This window comes from Salvelinus sp. IW2-2015, linkage group LG17 (genome assembly GCF_002910315.2).
Source record: "Salvelinus sp. IW2-2015 linkage group LG17, ASM291031v2, whole genome shotgun sequence".
Lineage (NCBI taxonomy): Eukaryota > Metazoa > Chordata > Actinopteri > Salmoniformes > Salmonidae > Salvelinus > Salvelinus sp. IW2-2015.
In genome coordinates this window covers 37,426,881-37,448,514 of record NC_036857.1, presented here as the reverse complement: position 1 = coordinate 37,448,514, position 21,634 = coordinate 37,426,881, and the positions used below count along the sequence as shown (strand labels likewise).

General features: G+C 44.1%; 1 protein-coding gene across 2 annotated transcripts; it reads left to right on the top strand.

Moving 5' to 3' along the window:
* The first annotated feature begins 2,498 nt into the window (after positions 1–2,498).
* On the top strand, positions 2,499–16,898 carry LOC111977036 (zinc finger protein 646-like). Of its 2 annotated transcripts, none has more exons than XM_024006294.2 (4): positions 2,499–2,630; positions 3,213–6,005; positions 7,614–8,720; positions 12,719–16,898. In XM_024006294.2, exons 2-4 carry the CDS (start codon positions 3,415–3,417, stop codon positions 13,608–13,610), a joined length of 4,590 nt encoding a protein of 1,529 aa, XP_023862062.1. In that variant the 5' UTR covers positions 2,499–2,630; positions 3,213–3,414; the 3' UTR covers positions 13,611–16,898. The 2 variants fall into 2 exon arrangements, with proteins under 2 accessions (XP_023862062.1, XP_023862063.1); XM_024006295.2 differs by having other exon boundaries at positions 2,630–2,716.
* Positions 16,899–21,634: the final 4,736 nt, after the last annotated feature.

Genomic DNA, 21,634 nt, shown 5'->3' with positions numbered 1-21,634 from the left:
GTTTGCTCAATAGGTTTGGACATTTTAGTAGTTGGCTTCAATTAGGCCTTTATGCATCGCACTACTCCTCAAATACTAGGCTCCTGTAAATTGTATTGTATGCGTGAGGCACATTCTCAAAAAGCAAGATATAACCTAGGCCAACCATTGATTAGGCCTGAACATTTTGAATATGTTTGCAGGATCGCTTCTTTGGTAACTGGAACAGAGGTGCTCTCTGGAAATGGAAAGGATACAAGCCGAATGGAGTAGGCCAACGCACTGCAGGTAGGCCTATGTGAATAATGCAAAAGCATGATTGCAGAAGCCTCACAAGTAGACCATTTAGAAATAATTTATGGATAGGCTACGTGGGTAATGCATGGCCAGGATAAGAAAGACATCAGATACATTGTTGTTAAACCAGCTTCCGTTATAGTATGGTAAGGGTGGCTTACAAAGGGTTTGTTTTTTTAATCAAATGAAACAGAAAACAAGCAATTGTTACAGGAACATAATTGAAATATTTCTAAATACCAGTGTCACATCTTATCTCTAGTTCAAGTGGGGAATTAAACCCACATGGAGGGGGTTTATGCACATCCAAAATAATAACAGGAGCTGGCTAAAATAATGTACAATAGCCTTCATAGATAAAAGCCCACATGCAAATTGGGGGGGAGAGAATATTGTTAAACCATGGGGGCAGCCTGCATTTCAAATTAGGGAGGTGTTAAAACAATTGAAGTGTTCATGAATTTACCTGCAAAAAAGCAGAGAGCAATTCACACAAAATGCAGAAATAATGATGAAGTATTTAGGTGGCTTTTATTTTTCCATGTTTCTTACCCCCGTACCCCTTTCAGATATATAAAAATGCAGGCATGGTAAATTAGTGTGATTTTGGTCTGTGTATCCCTTTCAACTGAGACGTTTTTCCGCCAACTTTAGCATCCCGCCAACTTTTTGCAGACCTTTCTTTATATCTGAAAGTTATTGCCTGGGACAAAGCCTGTACTTTTATTTCCGCCAACTGGCCTAATCATGATTGCGGGAAAGTTTTGCCTACTGCTTAGTATGATATTGTAGCGACCTGCACAGACAGCTGTGTGTTATGTGTTATGCTATTAGTTGGTTGTGTTGTACTTACCAGTACCCAGTGTTTGCAGGTTCCGACATGCCAATTAACCTGCTATCTGCCAATCACGGGAATGCCTGGAATGTTCTGATGCCGGGCATGCTGGTGGTTGGCGGCGTGGAGGGGGGTTGGGCAGGGGGATGGAGCATTGGAAGTTAAGACCAGGTTTAGCCATTGTTCTGTCTCTTACGTCTGGGCTTCACAAGAGAAGATCACGGTTGGCTTGTGGGGTATCTTTCATTTATTTGGCGTGGGCTACGGCCAAACAGTAGCCTGTGTAAAGTTGGGTTAATAAACCGTCAATTCGTAAACTCAACCCTCTGTCTGGACAATTGTTCCTTTATGATCTATTCAGGTCATTACAATATGTTCTGGCTAGCTAGCTAGCAAGCAACGCTGAAGGGATTGCAAATGGGTTAGCGTAACTGTAGTCAAACATATTTTCYTCTAAATATTAGCTAACTGGCATGAGGCCAGCAAACACGTTAATCAAATGTTAGGAACGTAATTTTCACCTACTTATGTTGATACGCCCACTTCCATACACACTCCAAGTATGCAGTTACCCATGACTCGACTTTCCGCGGCATTGGGACTCTCTTTTTTTAATTTTTTTTTAATCAAATGTATTTATTTTCATAACACCAATCTCATTGGTAGATAATGTATTGAGAAACAGGTATACTTTTCCACCTCCAATTCATTGTTATAGATACAATATATCTTCAATGTAATCCCAGGACTACTCCATTCTAGATTGAATTAACATGCAATCAAATCAAACACCTAACACCTCAATGTTCCAATGAAAACAAGTAACTACGGCACACAAGTCTTGACAGTCACAATCATGAGAGCATAAAACAAAATGACTCCTGCAAGATCAACAGTGTGACTTCCTTGGTTAAATAAGACAAATAAATTGGGACTCTCTTCAATTTCTTCTCATTTCCATGCAGTAGCCTAGGCTATTCTCGAACGTGCAACAGTGCAGAACTTGCGTGGCGGTAACAAACATAAAATAGCGCTTGATGGATTTGCTCATATTTTTCCGACTGTAGTGCGCTTTACAGTTAGTGAGAAGTCGTCGGAGAACCGCATGAATGGATTTACTAGAAAGAACTATAGACAGAGGAATGAATGAAATAGCACGCTCCTGTTTTGCTGGAACGTTTCAATCATTTGCATTTTCACGTCACGTGGATTATTGTTAATTTGGAATGAGGTAAACCTGTAACGGGGATGGATAACATTTTAGTACTTGTATATGTGTTTTCAAATGCATTTTACGTAGCAGGCCATCTTGTAATTTTACATAGCAAATCCACGAAAATAGAAAATAGTTTTATAGTTAACGCACAGTTATGTGCGCATGACAGAACCACGAAGAGGGACTTATTTTGTGGTACACATTTCCTGTTTCCTAGCAACGAACAGGAAGTATGTGTAATGGGATGGAAGAAAAAAGACAATCAAACAAGACTGGTCTTTTAGGAATATAAATAACTTTGTGGTGAGTAAAAACATAGTGCTAGATTTAAATACCATACATTAGAAATTCCAGAATATATTTGGCTGGACGCAATAATCAAATAGATGGTAAGACAGGGTAACGTTCTATTTTTTTGATGCAATGTTTGTTTAGCTAGCGTTAGCTTGTTAAGCATGATGATGCTAACCGTTACTTGTTAGCTAGCGGCTATTGTATCTAGCATTGGCTTGTTCGCAAACCAACGGATAACTTTTCCGTAATGGCGCGTGTTTTTAAGTTACATGTGAAATGTAGCTAATGGAATTCAACAAGAAAAATGTTTACGTTTTGGCCGAGGTGTTGTTTCCCCACATTATTGACATAGTTAGGCGGCTAGCAGTCGCGCTAGGGTATTGTGACACAATATAGCGTTAGTTAGCCACCTTAAGTTTGAATCGGGCCACATATATCTTGGCTAGTAACAAACTAAATTCGGATGTATTATAAATGTTTGTACCCATTGTGTTAGTAGGCATATGGTCCACGATTATCCCATAAATAAATAATACATTGACTGCAAGTGATTACGACTAACCAAATCGGTTCTCTATTTTTTTYCCACAGCACTCATGTTGTACCTGCATCCATTCTACCGCAGAAAGTAAATTAATATTCAATGGAGTGGTACTAAATTGATCCCATTCTTGTGCAGCCTTCCTATTTGGACCGTACAATGAATGTAAGCTCTTGTGATATGGAGGAGCTGGGAATCTGATGTATTTCCCCCACAATTATCTAGCTCAAATATTTGCAGTACTATCCTGTAATGGCTATGCAAGAGCCTGGCAGGACTAAAGGCTTCTCTTGCAAACACTGTGGCACAGTGTGCTCCAACATGCCAAGCCTTCTGGAACACATGGATAGTCACTTCCAGCTAGAAGAAGATCGCAAGTTCAAATGCGATGAATGTGGCCGATGCTACAGGCATGCAGGTAGCTTGGCTAACCACAAGAAAACACACACGTTGGGTTCTTTTCAATGTCCAATATGTGCTAGGAAGCTCTCAAACCCTCTGGCCCTGAAGAGCCATCTGCGCATCCACACATCACAGAAGAAGTACTCCTGCATGGACTGTGGGAAGGCCTTTAGGCTAGCTACTCAGCTGGCCACCCATCAAAAGGTCCATCTCTCTGGGCAATCAAAGAGGAGAGCCGGTTGGAGGGCCACTGCAGAATATTCTCCAATTGAGAATAGAGATGAAATTGAAGATCATGATGACTTTGAAAAGCCGTCGTACTTGGTGGCTGACCAGCAAGACACGGGGATGGATATTGTGTCTGATAATAACCTTAGCCAAGAGGAGGCAGAGGTTATCCCCAACTCAGCAAATTATAGTGAAAATCTAGGCTTCGAAGCAGGGGATCGACCTTTCAAATGTGATCAGTGTGAAAAGTCATATAGACACCATGGAAGCCTGATCAATCATAAGAAGTATCACCAGGTAGGGATGTTTGAGTGCCCTATCTGTTTCAAGCAGTTCAATAATCTTGCTGCCCTCCATAGTCACCAGAGAACCCACAACAAGTCCAAAAGTGGGCCAGACACCCATTCCTTGGAAGTCACTTACGCAGGCAGAGCACCAGAGCAGTTTTCACCCCTGAACAGGGATGTTCCAGTGCATTTCTGTCACCTGTGTCAAGTGATGTTTCCTAATGATGATGAGTTCCAGGAACACATCCAAAAGCATAATTCTTCCTCTATGTCCTTTGGGCACGATCAAGATTTATCTGAGGATCATCATGATTCTTATGACCTTAGTGTCACTCCTTCTCCTGACTCAAACTTTTATTCACCACCTCTAAACAGTACTCCATTGATTGATCATCAAGGGGAGCAGATCAATGATATTCAAATATACTCTGACCACTCCAGTAACAAATCCACCTTGAATACTCCGGGAGAGCCCTTAATCTTGGAATCAGAGATTCCTGTTGACGATCTAAGTAAGGCAGAAAAGTCCTCAGTTACAGAAAACGGTGAGCGCCGCTACAAGTGCCAGGTCTGTGGCAAAAGCTACCGGCATGCCGGGAGTCTCATCAACCACAAGCGTTCTCATCAGACAGGCATTTACCAGTGTTCCATCTGCCGCAAGACTTACCCACACATGGCTGCCCTCCGCAGCCATGTCCGCATCCACAGGGCCCATCCGTCCTCCTTTAACCTCAACTCTGAAGGAGACTGGCTCTCTTCTGAGCCCCTAACGCTGGAGAACCAGCAGGCCTGCTTTTCCTCTCAGGGGGGAGATGCTAGCAATATGATGACTCTCGCTCAGGAGAACACGAGTGAACACGGCATTGGAGGATCATGCCATGTGCAGTTTGACTCCGCCTTTCCCCAGGACAGAACTGTGCACCTACCTCACAACGAACGCCTGATGGAGAGTCACATGTGTGCAGACTGTGGCGAAACATTTGCAGACATCGCAGGAATCAAATTGCACATATGCCCCCTGCTACAACCGCAGCAAGAGGCCATGTCAAATGACTATGACAGTAACTTAACCTTCTTGGACACTAATGGACGATGCACCATGGGAAATCCAGGAGATCATGTAGAGTTCCAGGGACTGAATGGCAGCCTTAGACAAAGGTACTGTGGTAAACATGACTTCCATGAAGGCCAGAATGGGGAGCAGTTAAATGGTGATGGCAGAGAAGAGGATGAAGAGGATGATGACGGAGAGCTCTATCAGTGCTCAGCGTGTGGGAACCGCTACACAAGCATGAGGGCTCTGAGGAGCCATCTTCGTGGCCACACTCAATCCCATGGTACTCCTACAAGCTCCGGCCCCTCCTCCATGTCCTCCCTAGAGGCTGAAAATGAAGAGGACCCTGGAAAGAGACATCAGATGGATGGGGGTCTGATGATCTGCAGTACTTGCGGAGAGAGTTTTGCCAAGAAGCAGGACATGCTTGCCCATCAGCTCATACACAATAAAGCACAGGCAGATGATGCTAAACACATACATATGGACAATAGTAATGGAACTAGGCACAAAGAGGAGGTGGACAGCAGCATCTGTGGAAATTGTGGTATATTTTGCATCAGTTACCATCATCTTGAGACCCATCAATGTACAACAAATGGGAAAAGTGAATCTGCAAACGGTGTTGAAAAAAATGAAATGGGTGGCTCTGTCAACGGTAAAGAATTAGGACACACGAAAGAGAATTTAAACAATGGGGATCGCCAGTACAAGTGTGATCAGTGTGGAAGAGCATACAGACATGCTGGCTCCCTTCTTAACCATAAAAAGTCCCACAAAACTGGAGTGTTCCGCTGCATGGTTTGCCAGAAGCGCTTCTACAATCTACTGGCCCTTAAGAACCATCAGAGGACCCACTTTGATGTTAAGAGGTAATTTCTAAACCTGATTGATAACACAGAGAAATATTYTATTCTACTGATAAGTATCCATGTTATTTGACAAATCAAGTAAATAAACAGAGAACCTAGGAGATGCAATTAATTGTAATATTACATTTCAAGGTTTAGGCTATTGCACTGTTACCGTGCCCTAACAGCTAACATTTTCAATGAAGAGTTACCCAGTGCTTGCACACTGATCTAAGGATATACTGCMTGTACAATTGGTTTTGTCCACATTCAATGCTCTAAATTGAAAATGTTCATTGGTAGTTCGGAGCTCAACATACAATCTAGGAGCACCAGAAGATGCATCTTTTTTTTAATTGAGGTATAGCATATGAATTCTAGCTACTTTTGAAGATGTTTATTATAAAAAGCTAAGACGTTGATACAAAACATGTMATTGAAATTGCAGTCATTTGTGGAATATTAGGTTTCTTCATTGTGTTTAAGCACTACCTGTTGAGATGCATTGCATTGAAATTTGTACATTGTCTCTTTTTATGAGCGTCAAGCAACGACATGCAGTAGATCACGCATTCATTCATTGCTATGATCATTGATCTTCTAAAGAAGCTATCCCTTTTCCTTTCTTTCTGTGCCCCCAAATGTTTAGATATGCTGGTAAAGTGACCAGGTTGTTGGTGTAAACAAATGCCTGTGAGTGGTTTTGGAAYGACCTGCAAAATGGTTTATGAACAGGGCCTAAAAACAATATCTTTGGTCCACCAGCCACTTTGGCAGGTAGATGGAAAAAAATCTTTACCAGCCAATAGTGTTTATCGCCATAACACTGAAAGCCACACACAAAGTTTTCTCGGGTTTGTTTTTTCAGTTTTTTTCCCTTCAGGTTTTCACTCAATCACACTTTAATTTAAAAAAAATGAATAGAAAAACAACAGTTGGATTTTCTTAGTCCATAACAATGCTTAAACCACACCAGGAGACTACTTTTGTTTCATTTTAATTTCTCACCTTAAGTGACCGGTGTTTGGCTGGTGGTGGTTGTACTGCATTGTGCAATATTTATTTTTGTTTAACTAGGCAAGTCAGTTAAGAACAAATTCTTATTTACAATGACAGGGCCTTAATAGCAGAGTTTGCAAAACAAGACACCACCCGATTTGATACAAATCATCATGATATCATATTCTGCAGGTAAGCCTACTTTGCAGGTAACATTTAATTTGGAAGGTTTAATGGGGAAAGCCTCGGCATTGCTAACTGGCTACACAAAGTGGTAGTCCCAGGCATTCCTATGATGCATCTTCACAAGGTTGCAAGAAATACAAATCACTGATGCATTCTTTAATATTCATTATATGTAGACGTTGGACTGAACAAATCTGCGCTCGTTTTTTTTCTCTCTAGGGCACTCGGATACAACTGCACAGTGAAGCTTATCATTACAACAATTATTATCTGGGTCGCACAGGTGCTCCCAGGTCCCAAAGCAAAATATCTAGGTGCACTTTAGAGACCTGTCTCCATTTGCAGTAATGTATTTTGTGTTTTGTCTTTACTTCTTCATTCATGCTCGACTGTTCTGTGCTTTGTAAACATAGGATTAACCTCTCTCTTTGTCCCATCTTTTAGACATGCGTGCAATGAATGCGGGAAGGCATTCAAGATAGAGAAGCAACTATTGAACCACCTAAGAATTCACAAGGAGAACCATGCCAAAATACAGGAGCTCAACAACCAGATTCAGGCCGTCATGCAGACGAATGGCACGAGGTCAGAGGGAGGAATGCGCTTGCTTAATGCACCTGCCAATCAAGCCACCGCCACCCACAAAAAGCGTAGGCCAACCCTCAACAGAAAGAAACCCAGTGTGGAGGAGGGGGCTCAGACTGGAGTCAAATCAGTGGATGCAGGCGACCCTCGCCCCTACTCCTGTGACCAATGTGGGCGAACGTATCGACACGCAGGAAGTCTGGTCAATCACAAGAACTCCCACAAGACAGGTGAATACTACTGCTCTGTTTGTAACAACACCTACTCCAACCAGCTGGCTATGAAGAACCACCTGCGCATCCACTTCTCAGTTAAAAAGCACAGTTGTCAAGACTGTGGTAAGGCCTTTAGGGGAAAGAAGCAGTTGTCTAGCCATATTTGCGCACACCTCAGAAAGGATATGCCAGGAGGGGTCAGGGGAAGAGGTCGCAGACGAGCAAGAAACGTTAAATGTAAGCAGTGCAGACAGACGTTTATATCCGCTGACCAACTGACAGCCCATACCTGTGGGTCACTGGCAAACTCATCAGAGGGCAGCGATGGACAAACGAGTATGTCCTTGAAAAGGGAGGAGCGACCATTCACCTGCATCATCTGCAGTCGCAGCTACCGCCACGCGGGCAGTCTCCTGAATCATAAAAACACTCATAAGTCCGGAGACTTCAGCTGCACGTTCTGCTCCAAGCCCTTCTCTAACCCCATGGCGTTACGCAACCACACACGAATCCACACACAGAAGAAGAAGCATGTCTGCCTGACCTGTGGGAAGGCGTTTCGGTTGGCCAGTATCCTCCATAACCACCAGAAGGTCCACACCAGGGTGGCCAACCACTTCAGCTGCCCAGAATGTGGCAAGAGCTTCCAGGGCAAGTCTGGGCTGAAGAGGCACCGCTGCCGGGGGGGTCAGGATGACTCGGCTAGAGCTTGTGACGGCRATCGCAGAGAGTGTGGAGACAAGTGCTTCACGTGAGTTACTTGTTTCATAATCAGCTCATTGTGTAAAGCATGATTATTTTTCCATGGATCTTATTAACGATTATTAATGATTATCTTATTAACAATCACTTTTTTTTTTGTCTTYTAAAAAATGGCTTTAACACWAGAACCTCTGGGCCTTAAGGGGACCCCCTTCGGGCTAATGAGCAGTCATTCAGATTGCAATGGTATTAATAAATGTCGTACTATTGCAAAAATAATAATTTGGTTGTGTTTATGAAGGACTTAGGTAACATTAAATATTTTAAATAACAAAATAGCATTTTCATTCGTTTGTTACTGTAGGCTATATGTAAAAACACAAATTCAATTGTTCAATGAATTTTATCTGTGGAGTGCCCTTTTGTTACAACTATGAAACAGAAAGCAGATGTGTTGGAACGCGGTAACGGCTTATTTTCATAACAACAAAATMAATAAATACCCCAACCACCAAGACGCACGGTCACCAAGACGCACGRTCAAATGATGAAAACATCAGAAGTCTGAACATCATAAGCCCCCAAGTGTGCTTCATAAATAGTGAAAATCAACACAAAATAAATAGTGGCATTTATAATGAATGTGTCTATGACAGCAGTAACMAATAGTAAATTGTCCGCTAGCCGCTTACACGGCGTGCATCTTCACGCAGTTGTATCAGTTGGAGCATSTCCATGTCACGTAAACAACTAAAGCTAGTGAGTGCGTTGCTGTTGTTTTTTTGCTTGATATGTAGGGCCTGCTTTCTCAGTGACATTTTGTGCTGATAATCTGCCCGCAGCATTGTCACCGGCTTGTTATTAAATCCAAGCGGAGCCATCCCTTCCCGTCTCACTGTTTGGTGGTAGGGCGGGCACCGTTCTGGCGCTTAGGCCTCCGGTGTGTAGGTTCAGGCTGTTGCTCAGAATCAGAATAATCATCAGAGATGTCAATTTGAGATTAGAATAGATCAATACAATAGAATGGCCCGCCCTGTTCTTCAATAACAATTGATTACATAATTATGTATCGTTCACTTCCCCTCGCTCAACTCACCCATTCTCCCTAACATACTTCATATTTCATCTGTTACAGTGCCTTCATAAAATATTCATACCCCTTATTCCACATTTGTTGTTACAGCCTGTATTCAAAATTGATTAAATATATTTTTTCTCTCACCCATTTACACACAATACCCCATAATGACAAAGTTAACTTATTTTTTATATTTTCTAATTTATTGAAAAATATATATACAGAAATATCTAATTTGCATAAGTATTCACACCCCTGAGTCAGTACTTTGTAGAAGCACCTTTGAGGCAACTTGTGCAAAGCTGATAGACGTACCCATCTAGATTTGGCGATTTTATCCCGTTCTTCCTTGCAGATTTTATCAAGCTCTGTTAAGTTGGATGCGGAGCGGTGGTGACCAGCAATCTTCAAGTCTTTCCACAGATTTTCAATGCAATTCAAGTCTGGGCTTTGGCTGTGCTGCTCAAGGACTTTCACATTATTGTTCTGAAGCCATTCCAGCATTACTTTGGCTGTGTGCTTGGGGTCATTATCTTTTTGGAACGTAAATATTCACCGCAGTCTAAGGTCATTTACACTCTGAAGCAGGTTCTCATTAAGGATTTGCCTGTATTTTGGCTTCATTCATTGTTCCCTGTATCTTGACCAGTCTCCCAGCCACTGCTGCTGAAAAGCATCCCCATAGCATGATGCTGCTGCCTCCACCATTTTAGTTTCATCAGACCACAGAATCTTTTGCCTTAGTCTTTCACATGCCTTTTTACAAACTCCAGGCGTGCTGTCATGTGCCTTTTTCTCAGGAGTGGCTTCTGTCTGGCCACTCTCCCATAAAGCCCAGATTGGTGAAGTGCTGTAGAGACTATTGTCAAGCAGGTTCTCCCATCTCAGCCAAGGAACTCTGTAGGTCTGTCAGTGGTCATTGGGTTCTTGGTCACCTCCCTGACCAATGACCTTCTTGCACAGTTTGGTCGGACGGTCAGCTCTAGGCAGAGTCTGGACGGTTCCATATTTTTTTCAGTTTACCAATGATGGAGACCACTGTGCTCTTGGAAACTTTCAACATTCTAGAAATGGTTTTATATCCTTCTCCAGATATAGTGTGCCTCATCACAATTCTATCTCAGATCTACAGCCAGTTCCTTGGACTTTCTGCTCTGACGTGCATTGTCAACTGTGGGACCTTATATAGAGAGGTGTGTTTCTTTAAAAAAAAAATCCTGTTTAAACAATTGAATTGGCTACACGTGAACTCCAAATAAGTGTGAATACATGTGTAAATATATTTATTTTCTTATTTCAAATTTTAAAAAAGTATATATTTTTTACCCCTTTTTTCTCCCCAATTTCATGGTATCCAATTGGTAGTTAGTCTTGTCTCATTGCTGCAACTCCCGTACGGACTCAGGAGAGGAGAAGGTCGAGAGCCGTGCGTCCTCCAAAACACAACCCAACCCAGCCGCACTGCTTCTTGACAGAATGCCCACTTAACCCGGAAGCCAGCCGCACCAATGTGTCGGAGGAAACACGGTACGCGTGACTGTGTCAGCATGCACTGTGCCTGGCCCACCACAGGAGTCGCTAGTGCGCGATGGGACAAGGACATCCCTGCCGGCAAAACCCTTCCCCAACCCGGAAGACGCTGGGCCAATTGTGAGCTGCCCCATGGGTTTCCCGGTTGCGATCGGCTGGGACAGGGCCTGGACTCGAACCCAGAATCTCTAGTGGCACTGCGCCACTCGGGATGCCATATTTTATTTTCTATAAATTTGCAAACAAAAAATATATTTTTCCGCTTTGTCATTATGGGGGTGTTGTGTGTAGATGGGGGGGGGGTCGATTTTAATACGTTTTTGAATTCAGGCTGTAATGCAACAATGTGGAATAAGTCAAGGGGTGAATACTTTCTGAAGGCACTGTATATGTGTGAAAGGCAAAACAGATCAAGGACAATAACCACCGAGCCACTACCTGTTCACCCTGCTTCCACCCTGAAGGCGAGTACAGGTGCATCAAAGCTGGGACAGAGATTGAAAAACAGCTTCTATCTCAAGGCCATCAGATTGTTAAACAGCCACCACTAGCACAGAGAGGCAGCTGCCTACCTACAGACTTGATATCATTGGCCATTTTAATAAATGGAACACTAGTCACTTTTTAATGCCACTTTAAGAATGTTTACATATCTCGCATTACTCATCTCATATGTATATACTATATTTTATATAATCTATTGCATCTTGCCTATGCTGCTCTGTCACTGCTCATCCATATATTTTATACTTATATATTCTTATCCCATTCCTTTACTAGATTGTGTGTATTAGGTTTTGTTTCTGGAATTGTTAGATATTACCTGTTAGATACTGCTGCACTGTCGGATCTAGAAGCATAAGCATTTAGCTACACTCGCAATAACATCTGCTAACCATGTGTATGTGACCAATTAAAATTGGATTTTGATTTGATTAGGTTCAGTTTTGAGGCAATTATCAGGGTGATTATCAACTGGGCAGGGCACCTTTAATTGTCAGGAGGAGGGGAACAGGCCCTACTGTCGGGAGGAGGGGGGGTAACGGGGGCAAAACGATAAAATAAAAAAGAAACATGCCCTCTTAAAACTGGTTATAAGTCCAGTTCTGTTTGTGCTATTGATTGTAACAACGACAGTGTATTTATATGGACTTTAAGGGAGGGGTGACTTAAAAAAATGGCAAAGTAAGACTTTTATTTATTTATTCGTGAGCAGTCCAAATGACTACTTTAGCAGTTCTTGTGTTAATGGCTATGTTTAGTGTTAGGGTAAATCTGTGTGTAATTATTTCCTCATAGTTAAATTCTATTAGTAAAGATACGCCTGAGATGATCTTCTTGTTAGAAGGTGGGCCTTTGGTACAGTAAGAAAAAGCCACTTTATGTCCAATTTAAATAACTTTCATAAACAGGGATTTTAATAATTCTCTCTGCTGCAGGTGTGACCTCTGTGGACGCTCGTACCACCATGCTGGCTCCCTGCTCAACCATAAAAAGACGCACTCCGAAAACCTCCACCACTGTACCTTGTGCCTCCAGACTTTCCCCGACACCCTCGCCCTCCAGGTCCACTCCCAGATGAAGCGCCACTGCTGTCCAGACTGTGGCAAGACCTTCTGTCTCATCTTGCACCTGCAGAACCACATGGAGGTGCACTCCAAGGACCGCACCCTGGTCTGCAGCCCCTGCCATCAGAGCTTCCCCGACCCAGCCATGTACCAACAACACCAGGAACTGCACCACCGGGCCCAAGGGCATTATCAACAACACAACATGCAAATGGAGGATGACCTAGGCTGGGAATCGGGACTAGACCAAACCATGGAGCTCCAAGGCATCCCCAAGCTGGTACCGGCGTTTGCCCACATGCACGGTGGCATGCCCGACCAGCAGGAGAGCAACGAGGCGCGCTGTATAGGGGAGAAGAGCCACGTGTGTGAGCACTGCGGCCGCACCTACCGCCATGCAGGTTCCCTCCTCAACCACAAGAACAGTCACAAGACCGGCTCCTTCTTCTGCTCCGTGTGCCAGAAGGAGTTCACCAACCTGATGGCGCTGAAGAACCACCGGCGCATCCACACGGAGCCCAAGCGCTACCAGTGCCTGGAGTGCGGCAAGGCCTTCCGCGTGTCCACCCAACTCATCTGCCACCGGAGGATCCACACCAAAGAGAAGCCCTTCTCCTGCCTGCTGTGCGACAAGCGCTTCTCCAGCAAGTCAAACCTGCGCCACCACCAGAAGATTCACCAGAGTGGTGGCCAGGACTACGAGTCCTCCTTCGGCATGGATACGAACARTTTTATGGACTTGGACATGGGCTCTTTTCTCTGAGTCAGGACTCCGTGTCAAATACTTATTATATTATTCTCCCCATTCACTGGACCCCTATCAGTAATTGTAAAGTGGCGCGTTCCACAGAGCCCCAGTGGAGACGGCGTTTACCCTTGATGTTGAACTCTTCAAAGCTGCCTCACAAACATTTCATTTTTCTGATTCTGCTTTGGTCATACACTTTTGGAGTGGTAGAAGGATTTCCGATCTTACCTCTAGCAGGGATTGTGGCACTGTTAAAATTCCGGTGTCTCGTCAAATCTTTATCAGATTGTTTTTTCGCACGGAGTGCACATTGTCATTGAATCGTTTACCGCTATAGGAGTGAGAACTATTGGACCTCCTTTCATACTGACTGTATCAATGTCCTCACAAGGTAGACAGTTCACTTTGGTTGGGAAATTGACTGACGTAACAGAACAGCTTCAGCCCAGTTCCTGCATGTGAGCTTGATTTACACATTAATGACTCATATTTTTATGAGGAAAGTGCTGTTCTGAAATGGTAATTTCCTCTCGCTATCTATTACTGTGTTCAGTGCCTCCGTCGGTTCAATTCTCTGCCCAGCTTATCAAAAGTGCGGGCTGTTCTCAATATTTTGCCATAGGTTAGAGAAAAGTGATCAATTTGACCTTTTCTGATGTGGCTTCAATAAGGATGACCTCCTAGTCTTACCCAGAGGATGGTATCAAAGGTATTTACTGAAATCATGTAATCAAGTTGGTGGTAATCAAATGGTTTTAGTGATGGTGATATTTGGGTACACCTTTGAGTGACATTTGTATGCTAAATGGACATATTTAATTATTTATTCCTGTTCTTTTTTTAAACTTATTTTCTATTTTTCTGTGTGTACTTTGATATATCACAGTTTCTATGACTGTTACCTTGACTCTCTTAAGAAATATCCTATGTAGCATTTAAGGAAATTCCTCAATCTGTAATTCCATTCTCAATTGGTGCGACTCCAACACAGGTAGGAATGCATTAGCCAAGGACAGTGGTCTTGCCAGCACTGTGGTTTTGCCACATTAAAATGTCTGATGTGCAAAGCATTGTAGATAATTATTCATGTCTGAATTGGGCATTACTTTATTTTTACAGGTGCCATTTCTCACCCATGTCTTGTTCAAATAAGAATTGTAGCTGTTCTTGTCCATAATCACCCATGACAATTTTCAGAAATTTTGCAAACCTTTACAATACGAAACACATGCTTTTGACTTCTCAAACTTTCAAAGGTAAACTCAGCAAAAAATGAAACGTCCTCTCACTGTCAACTGCGGTTATTTTCAGCAAACTTAACGTGTAAATATTTGTATGAACATAAGAGTCAACAACTGAGACATAAACCGAACAAGTTCCACAGACATGTGACTAACAGAAATGGAATAATGTGTCCCTGAACAAATGGGGGGTCAAAAGTAACAGTCAGTATCTGCTGTGGCCACCAGCTGCATCAAGTACTGCAGTGCATCTCCTCCTCATGGACTGCACCAGATTTGCAGTTCTTGCTGTGAGATGTTTCCCCGCTTTTCCACCAAGGCACCTGCAAGTTTCCAGACATTTCTGGGGGGGAATGGCCCTAGCCCTCACCCTCCGATTCAACAGGTCCCAAACGTGCTCAATGGGATTGAGATCTGGGCTCTTCGCTGGCCATGGCAGAACACTGACATTCCTGTCTTTCAGGAGATCGCGCACAGAACGAGCAGTATGGCTGGTGGCATTGTCATACTGGAGGGATATGTCAGGATGAGCCCGCAGGAAGTGTACCACATGAGGGAGGAGGATGTCTTCCCTGTAACGCACAGCGTTGAGATTGCAATGACAAGCTCAGTCCGATAATGCTGTGACACACCGCCCCAGACCATGACAGACCTTCCATCTCCAAATCGATCCCGCTCCAGAGTGCAGGCCTCGGTGTAACGCTCATTCCTTCGACGATAAACGCGAATCCGACCATCACCCCTGGTGAGACAAAACCGTGACTTGTAAGTGAAGAGCACTTTTTGCCAGTCCTGTCTAGTCCAGTGACGGTGGGTTTATGCCCATGGGCAACGTTGTTGCCGGTGATGTCTGGTGAGGACCTGCCTTACAACAGGCTTACAAGCTCTCAGTCCAGCCTCTCTCAGCCTATTGCGGACAGTCTGAGCACGGATGGAGGGATTGTGCGTTCCTGGTGTAACTTGGGCAGTCGACCACTGCGAGGTCGATCAGCTGTCAATCCTGTCTCCATGTAGCGCTGTCTTAGGCGTCTCACAGTATGGACATTGCAGTTTATTGCCCTGGCCACATCTGCAGTCCTCATGCCTATTTGCAGCATGCCTAAGGCATATTCACACAGATGAGCAGGGACCCTGGGCATCTTTCTTTTGGTGTTTTTCAGAGTCAGTAGAAAGGCCTCTGGTGTCCTATGTTTTCTTAACTGTGACCTTAATTGCCTACCGTCTGTTAGCTGTTAGTGTCTTAACGACCGTTCCACAGGTGCATGTTCATTAATTGTTTATGGTTAAACCCTTTACAATGAAGATCTGTGAAGTTATTGGGATTTTTACGAATTATCTTTGAAAGACAGGGTCCTGAAAAGGGGACGTTTCTTAATTTTTTTTGCTGAGTTTGTTTGCGTGTCAGTCCGTAACATGTAAGTCAAAAGTGTAGAATTATCGTGTTGTGAAAGCCTACTCTCTCTGATCAGTTAGCCTACTTATATTTATAATACAAAGTATTTATTTCTGTCTTTATTTGAATGGTTATTGTATTTCTGTTAATGTTTCATGGACACAAGCTTCAGTGTTCAAACTTGTCCACATCCAGTTGGTTGCTTCAATCATGTTGACAGCAGAGTGTATCCAGAAGCAGATGTCCATCACCACTATTTGAGAAATGCTTTGGGGTGCTTTGGAAAAAGCAATTTGTGGTCATATAACCTTTACATAAATGTGCAATTAAGTTAAATCTAGTATTTCTTTGGTTTGCAATGCTTACCAGAAAAGGTGTAAAATAAAATGAGGTGCTTATCATGTACAAAATAGTGCATCTTTTCAGTCCCACTAATGGCACTTTGTTTTTGTAAAACACAAGTAGCAAGCGTAGATCCTTTAGGTTTAAAACCTTGTTTGAGGGTGTGGGCCCAGTACATTATGAAATGTGTTTTTCTTGGCATTCTTTATGCCTTATCCTATATTTAATATACACTATACAGTGCATTCGGAAAGTTTTTAGACCCCTTGACTTTTTCCACGTTTTGTTACGTTATTGCCTTTATAGATATCTTTGTGTGCATATGTAAATGTGATGTTTATTTTTTGTAAATAAGTATTCAGACCCTTTACTCCGTACTTTGACGCACATTTGGCAGCGACTACAACCTTGGGTATGACGCTACAAGCTTGGCACACCTGTATTTGAGGAGTTTGTTGCATTCTTCTCTGCAGATCCTCTCAAGCTCTGTCAGGTTGGATGGGGAGTGTAGCTGCACAGCTATTTTCGGTTCTCCAGAGATGTTCAATTRRGTTCAAGTCCGGGCTCTGGCTGGGCCACTCAAGGACATTCAGAGACTTGTCCCGAAGCCACTCCTGCGTTGTCTTTGTTTGGTGCTTAGGGTCGTTTGTCCTGTTGGAAGGTGAAACTTCATCCTGGTCTGGAGCAGGTTTTCATCAAGGATCTGTCTACTCGATCCAGACTAGTCTCCCAGTCCCTGCCGCTGAAAAACATCCCCACAGCATGATGATGATGCTGCCACCACCATCACCGTAGGGATCTTGGATTTCATCAGACCAGAGAATCTTGTTTCTCAAGGTCAAGCCTGATTGGTGGAGTGCTGCAGAGATTGTTGTCCTTCTGGAAGGTTCTCCCATCTTTACAGAGGAACTCTGGCACACTGTCAGAGTGACCATCCGATTGCTCAGTTTGGCTCGGGCGGCCAGCTCAAGGAAGAGTCTTGGTGGATCCAAACTTCTTCCATTTAAGAATTATGGAGGCCACTGTGTTCTTGGGGAACTTCAATGCTGTTTTGGTACCCTTCCCCAGATCTGTGCCTCGACACAATCCTGTCTCGGAACTCTACGCACAATTCCTTCGACCTTGTGGCTTCGTTTTTTTTCACTGACAACTGTGGGACCATTTATATAGACGTGTGTGTGCCTTTCCATATCATGTCCAATACATTGACTTACCACAGGTGGACTCCAAGTTGTAGAAACATCTCAAAGATGATCAATGGAAACAGGATGCACCTGAGCTCAATTTCCAGTCTCATAGCAAAGGGTTTGAATACTTATGTAAATAAGGTATTTCTGTTTGTAGCTTTATCCTTATGGAGTGTTGTGTGTAGATTGCTAAGGATTTGTATTTATTTAATCCCTTTTAGAATAAGGCTGTAACTTAACAAAGTGAAAAAAGTCAAGGAATCTGAATACTTCCCGACTGCACTGTATATACAAAAGTATGTGGACACTTTTCCAAATTAGTGCATTAGGCTATTTCACCACACTTGTTATTGACCGGTGTGTAAAATCGAGCACACAGCCATGCAATCTCCATAGACAAACATTGGCTGTAGAATGGCCTTACTGAAGAGCTCAGTGACTTTCAACGTGGCACCGTCATAGAATGCCACCTTTCCAACAAGTAAATTAGTCAAATTTCTACCCTGTTTGAGCTGCCCCGGTCAACTGTAAGTGCTGTTATTCTGAAGTGGAAACGTCTAGGAGCAACAACAGCTCAGCTGYGAAGTGGTAGGCCACACAAGCTCACAGAACGGGAGCGCCGAGTCCTGTAGCGCATAAAAATCGCATGTCCTCGGTTGCAACACACTACCGAGTTCCAAACTGCCTTTAGAAGCAACTTCAGCACAATAACTGTTCATCGGGAGCTTCTTGAAATGGGTTACCAAGGCCGGGCAGTTGCACACAAGCGTAAGATTACCATGCGCAATGCCAAGGGTCGGCTGGAGTGGTGTAAAGCTCGCTGCCTTTAGACTCTGGAGCCAATGAATCTGGGTTTAGCGAATGCCAGGAGAACGCTACCTGCGGGCTAGGCCCCTTAATTCCATTGAAGGGAAATCTTAATGCTACAGCATACAATAATATTCTGGATGATTATTTGCTTCCAACTTTGTGGCAACAGTTTGGGAAGGCCCTTTCCTGTTTCAACATGACAATGCCTCCGTGCACAAAGCGAGGTCCATACAGAAATGTTTGTCGAAATTGTTGTGGAAGAACTTGACTGGCCTGCGGAGAGCCCTGACCACAACCCCATCAAACATCGCCCAACATCAGTGCTCGTCGTCACTAATGCTCTTGTGGCTGAATGGAAGAAAGTCCCTGCAGCAATGCACCATCATCTAGTGGAAAGCTGAGTGGTACAGTCAGTATGTTTAATGAACAGACAGTGGCTCGGGTGGTTGTTGTCATAGGAAGGCCAAAAAGATCATAAAGGACATTGGGTGATGTAGGTGTACTGGAGGCCAGGTAGTTTGCCCCCGGTGATGCGTTGGGCAGACCGCACCACCCTCTGGAGAGCCCTGCGGTTGCGGGCGGTGCAGTTGCCGTACCAGGCGGTGATACAGCCCGACAKGATGCTCTCAATTGTGCATCTGTAAAAGTTTGAGGGTTTTAAGTGGCAAGCCAAATTTCTTCAGCCTCCTGAGGTTGAAGAGGTGCTGTTGAACCTTCACCACACTGTCTGTGTGGGTGGACCATTTCAGGTTGTCAGTGTTGTGTACGCCGAGGAACTGGAAGCTTTCCAACTTATCCACTGTGGTCCCATCAATGTGGATAGGGGGGTGCTCCCTCTGCTGTTTCCTGAAGTCCACGATCATCTCCTTTGTTTTGTTGACGATGAATGAGGGGTTATTTTCCTGACACCACACTCCCAGAGCCCTCACCACCTCCCTGTAGGCTGTCTCGTCATTGTTGGTAATCAAGCCAACTACTGTTGTCATCTGCAAACTTGATGATTGAGTTGGAGGCGTGCGTGGCTACGCAGTCATGGGTGAACAGGGAGTACAGGAGAGGGCTGAGCATGCACCCTTGTGTGGCCCCAGTGTTGAGGATCAGCGAAGTGGAGGTGTTTCCTACCTTCCCCACCTGGGGGCGGCCCGTCAGGAAGTCCAGGACCCAGTTGCACAGGGCGGGGTTCAGACACAGGGCCTGAAGCTTAATGATGAGCTTGGTGGGTACTATGCTGTTGAATTCTGAGCTGTAGTCCATGAACAGCATTCTTACATAGGTATTCCTCTTGTCCAGATGGGATAGGGCAGTGTGCAGTGCGATGGCGATCGCATCGTCTGGGGAGCTATTAGGGCGGTAAGCAAATTGAAGTGGGTCTAGGGTGTCAGGTATGGTAGAGGTGATACGATCCTTGAATAGCGCCTCAAAGTGAGTGCTACGGGACGATAGTCATTTAGTTCAGTTACCTTTGCTTTCTTGGGTACTGAAACAATGGTGGCCATCTTGAAGCATGTGGTGATAGCAGACTGGAATAGGGAGATTGAATATGTCTGTAAACACCAGCCAACTGGTCTTCGCATGCTCTGAGGATGCGGCGAGGGTTAACACGCTTAAATGTCTTACTCACGTCGGCCACGGAGAAGGAGAGCTCACAGTCCTTGGTAGCGGGCCGCGTCGGTGGCACTGTTATCCTCAAAGCGGGCGAAGATGTTTAGCTTGTCCGGAATCAAGACGTCGGTGGCCACGACGGGGCTGGTTTTCCTTTTGTAGTCCATGATTGATTGTCTGTAGACCCTGCCACATACGTCTCGTGTCTGAGCCATTGAACAGACCAGCGTTGAATAGTCCTTAGCACAGGTGCTTCCTGTTTGAGTTTCTGCCTATAGGAAGGGAGGAGCAAAATGGAGTCATGATCAGATTTGCCGAATGGAGGGCGGGGGAGGGCCTTGTAGGCATCCCGGAAGTTGGAGTAGCAGTGGTCGAGTGTTTTTAGCAGCGCGAGTACTACAATCGATGTGTTTGATAGAACTTCGGTAGCACTTTCTTCAAATTGGCTTTAAAATCCCCAGCTACAATACATGCGGCCTCAGGATATGTGGCTTGCATAAAGTCCATTGAAGTTATTTTGAGGGCCCTCATGGTATCGGCTTGACTATAACCGAAGAGGATTCTCTTGGGAGGTAATACGGTCGGCATTTGATTGAGGTATTCTAGGTCAGGTGAACAAAGGACTTGAGTTCCTGAATGTTATCACAATCACACTTCTTCCCGGAGAGATATTTATTCCTGTGCATGATGAACTAAGAACCCAACTGGTTGTACGGACTCAGACAGTAAATCCAGAGTTATTTCAAGGAAACATGGCTATGTTACAATCCCTGATGTCTCTCTGGAAGGAGCTCCTCGCCCTGAGCTCGTCAACTTTATTATCCAGAGACTGAACATTAGCGAGTAATATACTTGGAAGCGGTGGGTGGTGTGCGCGCCTCCGGAGTTGGACTAGAAGTCCACTCCGAGTACCTCTTCACAGCCGGCGATGCTTTGGGTCAGCCTCTGGAATCAGTTCAATTGCCCTTGGGGTATGAACAAAGGATCGAATTCGGGAAAGTTGTATTGTTAGTCATAAATGCTGATGAGTTACCGCCGCTCTGATATCCAAATGTTATTCCCGGCTGTATGTAATAACACACAAAAAACAATACTGCAAAGTTGCCTGGGGGCTAGAAGCACGGCTGCCCTCTATCGGCGCCATTACAGTTAAGTTCTGTAATACGGCTCGCATATCCAAATTGCAACATGTATTTTCATAAATGTTTATGGTCTGCATGTAGTGTTAATGTCAGATCTCAGTTTAAACCTTGAACGTGGCATTGTCTGATTATGGTTCCATCTCTTCTGGSACTTGTTAATGTACACTTAACTTTTTTTGCCAGGATGACAACCCCTGTGTACTGTGTGTCATGTGCATCTCCCACAGCTGTAAATATTGGTATGAAACATTGGTTGGGTTCTCTGTACATTCATAGCAGGATTCTCCTTTACACACGGAATTCACCACTAAATTAGCTATAG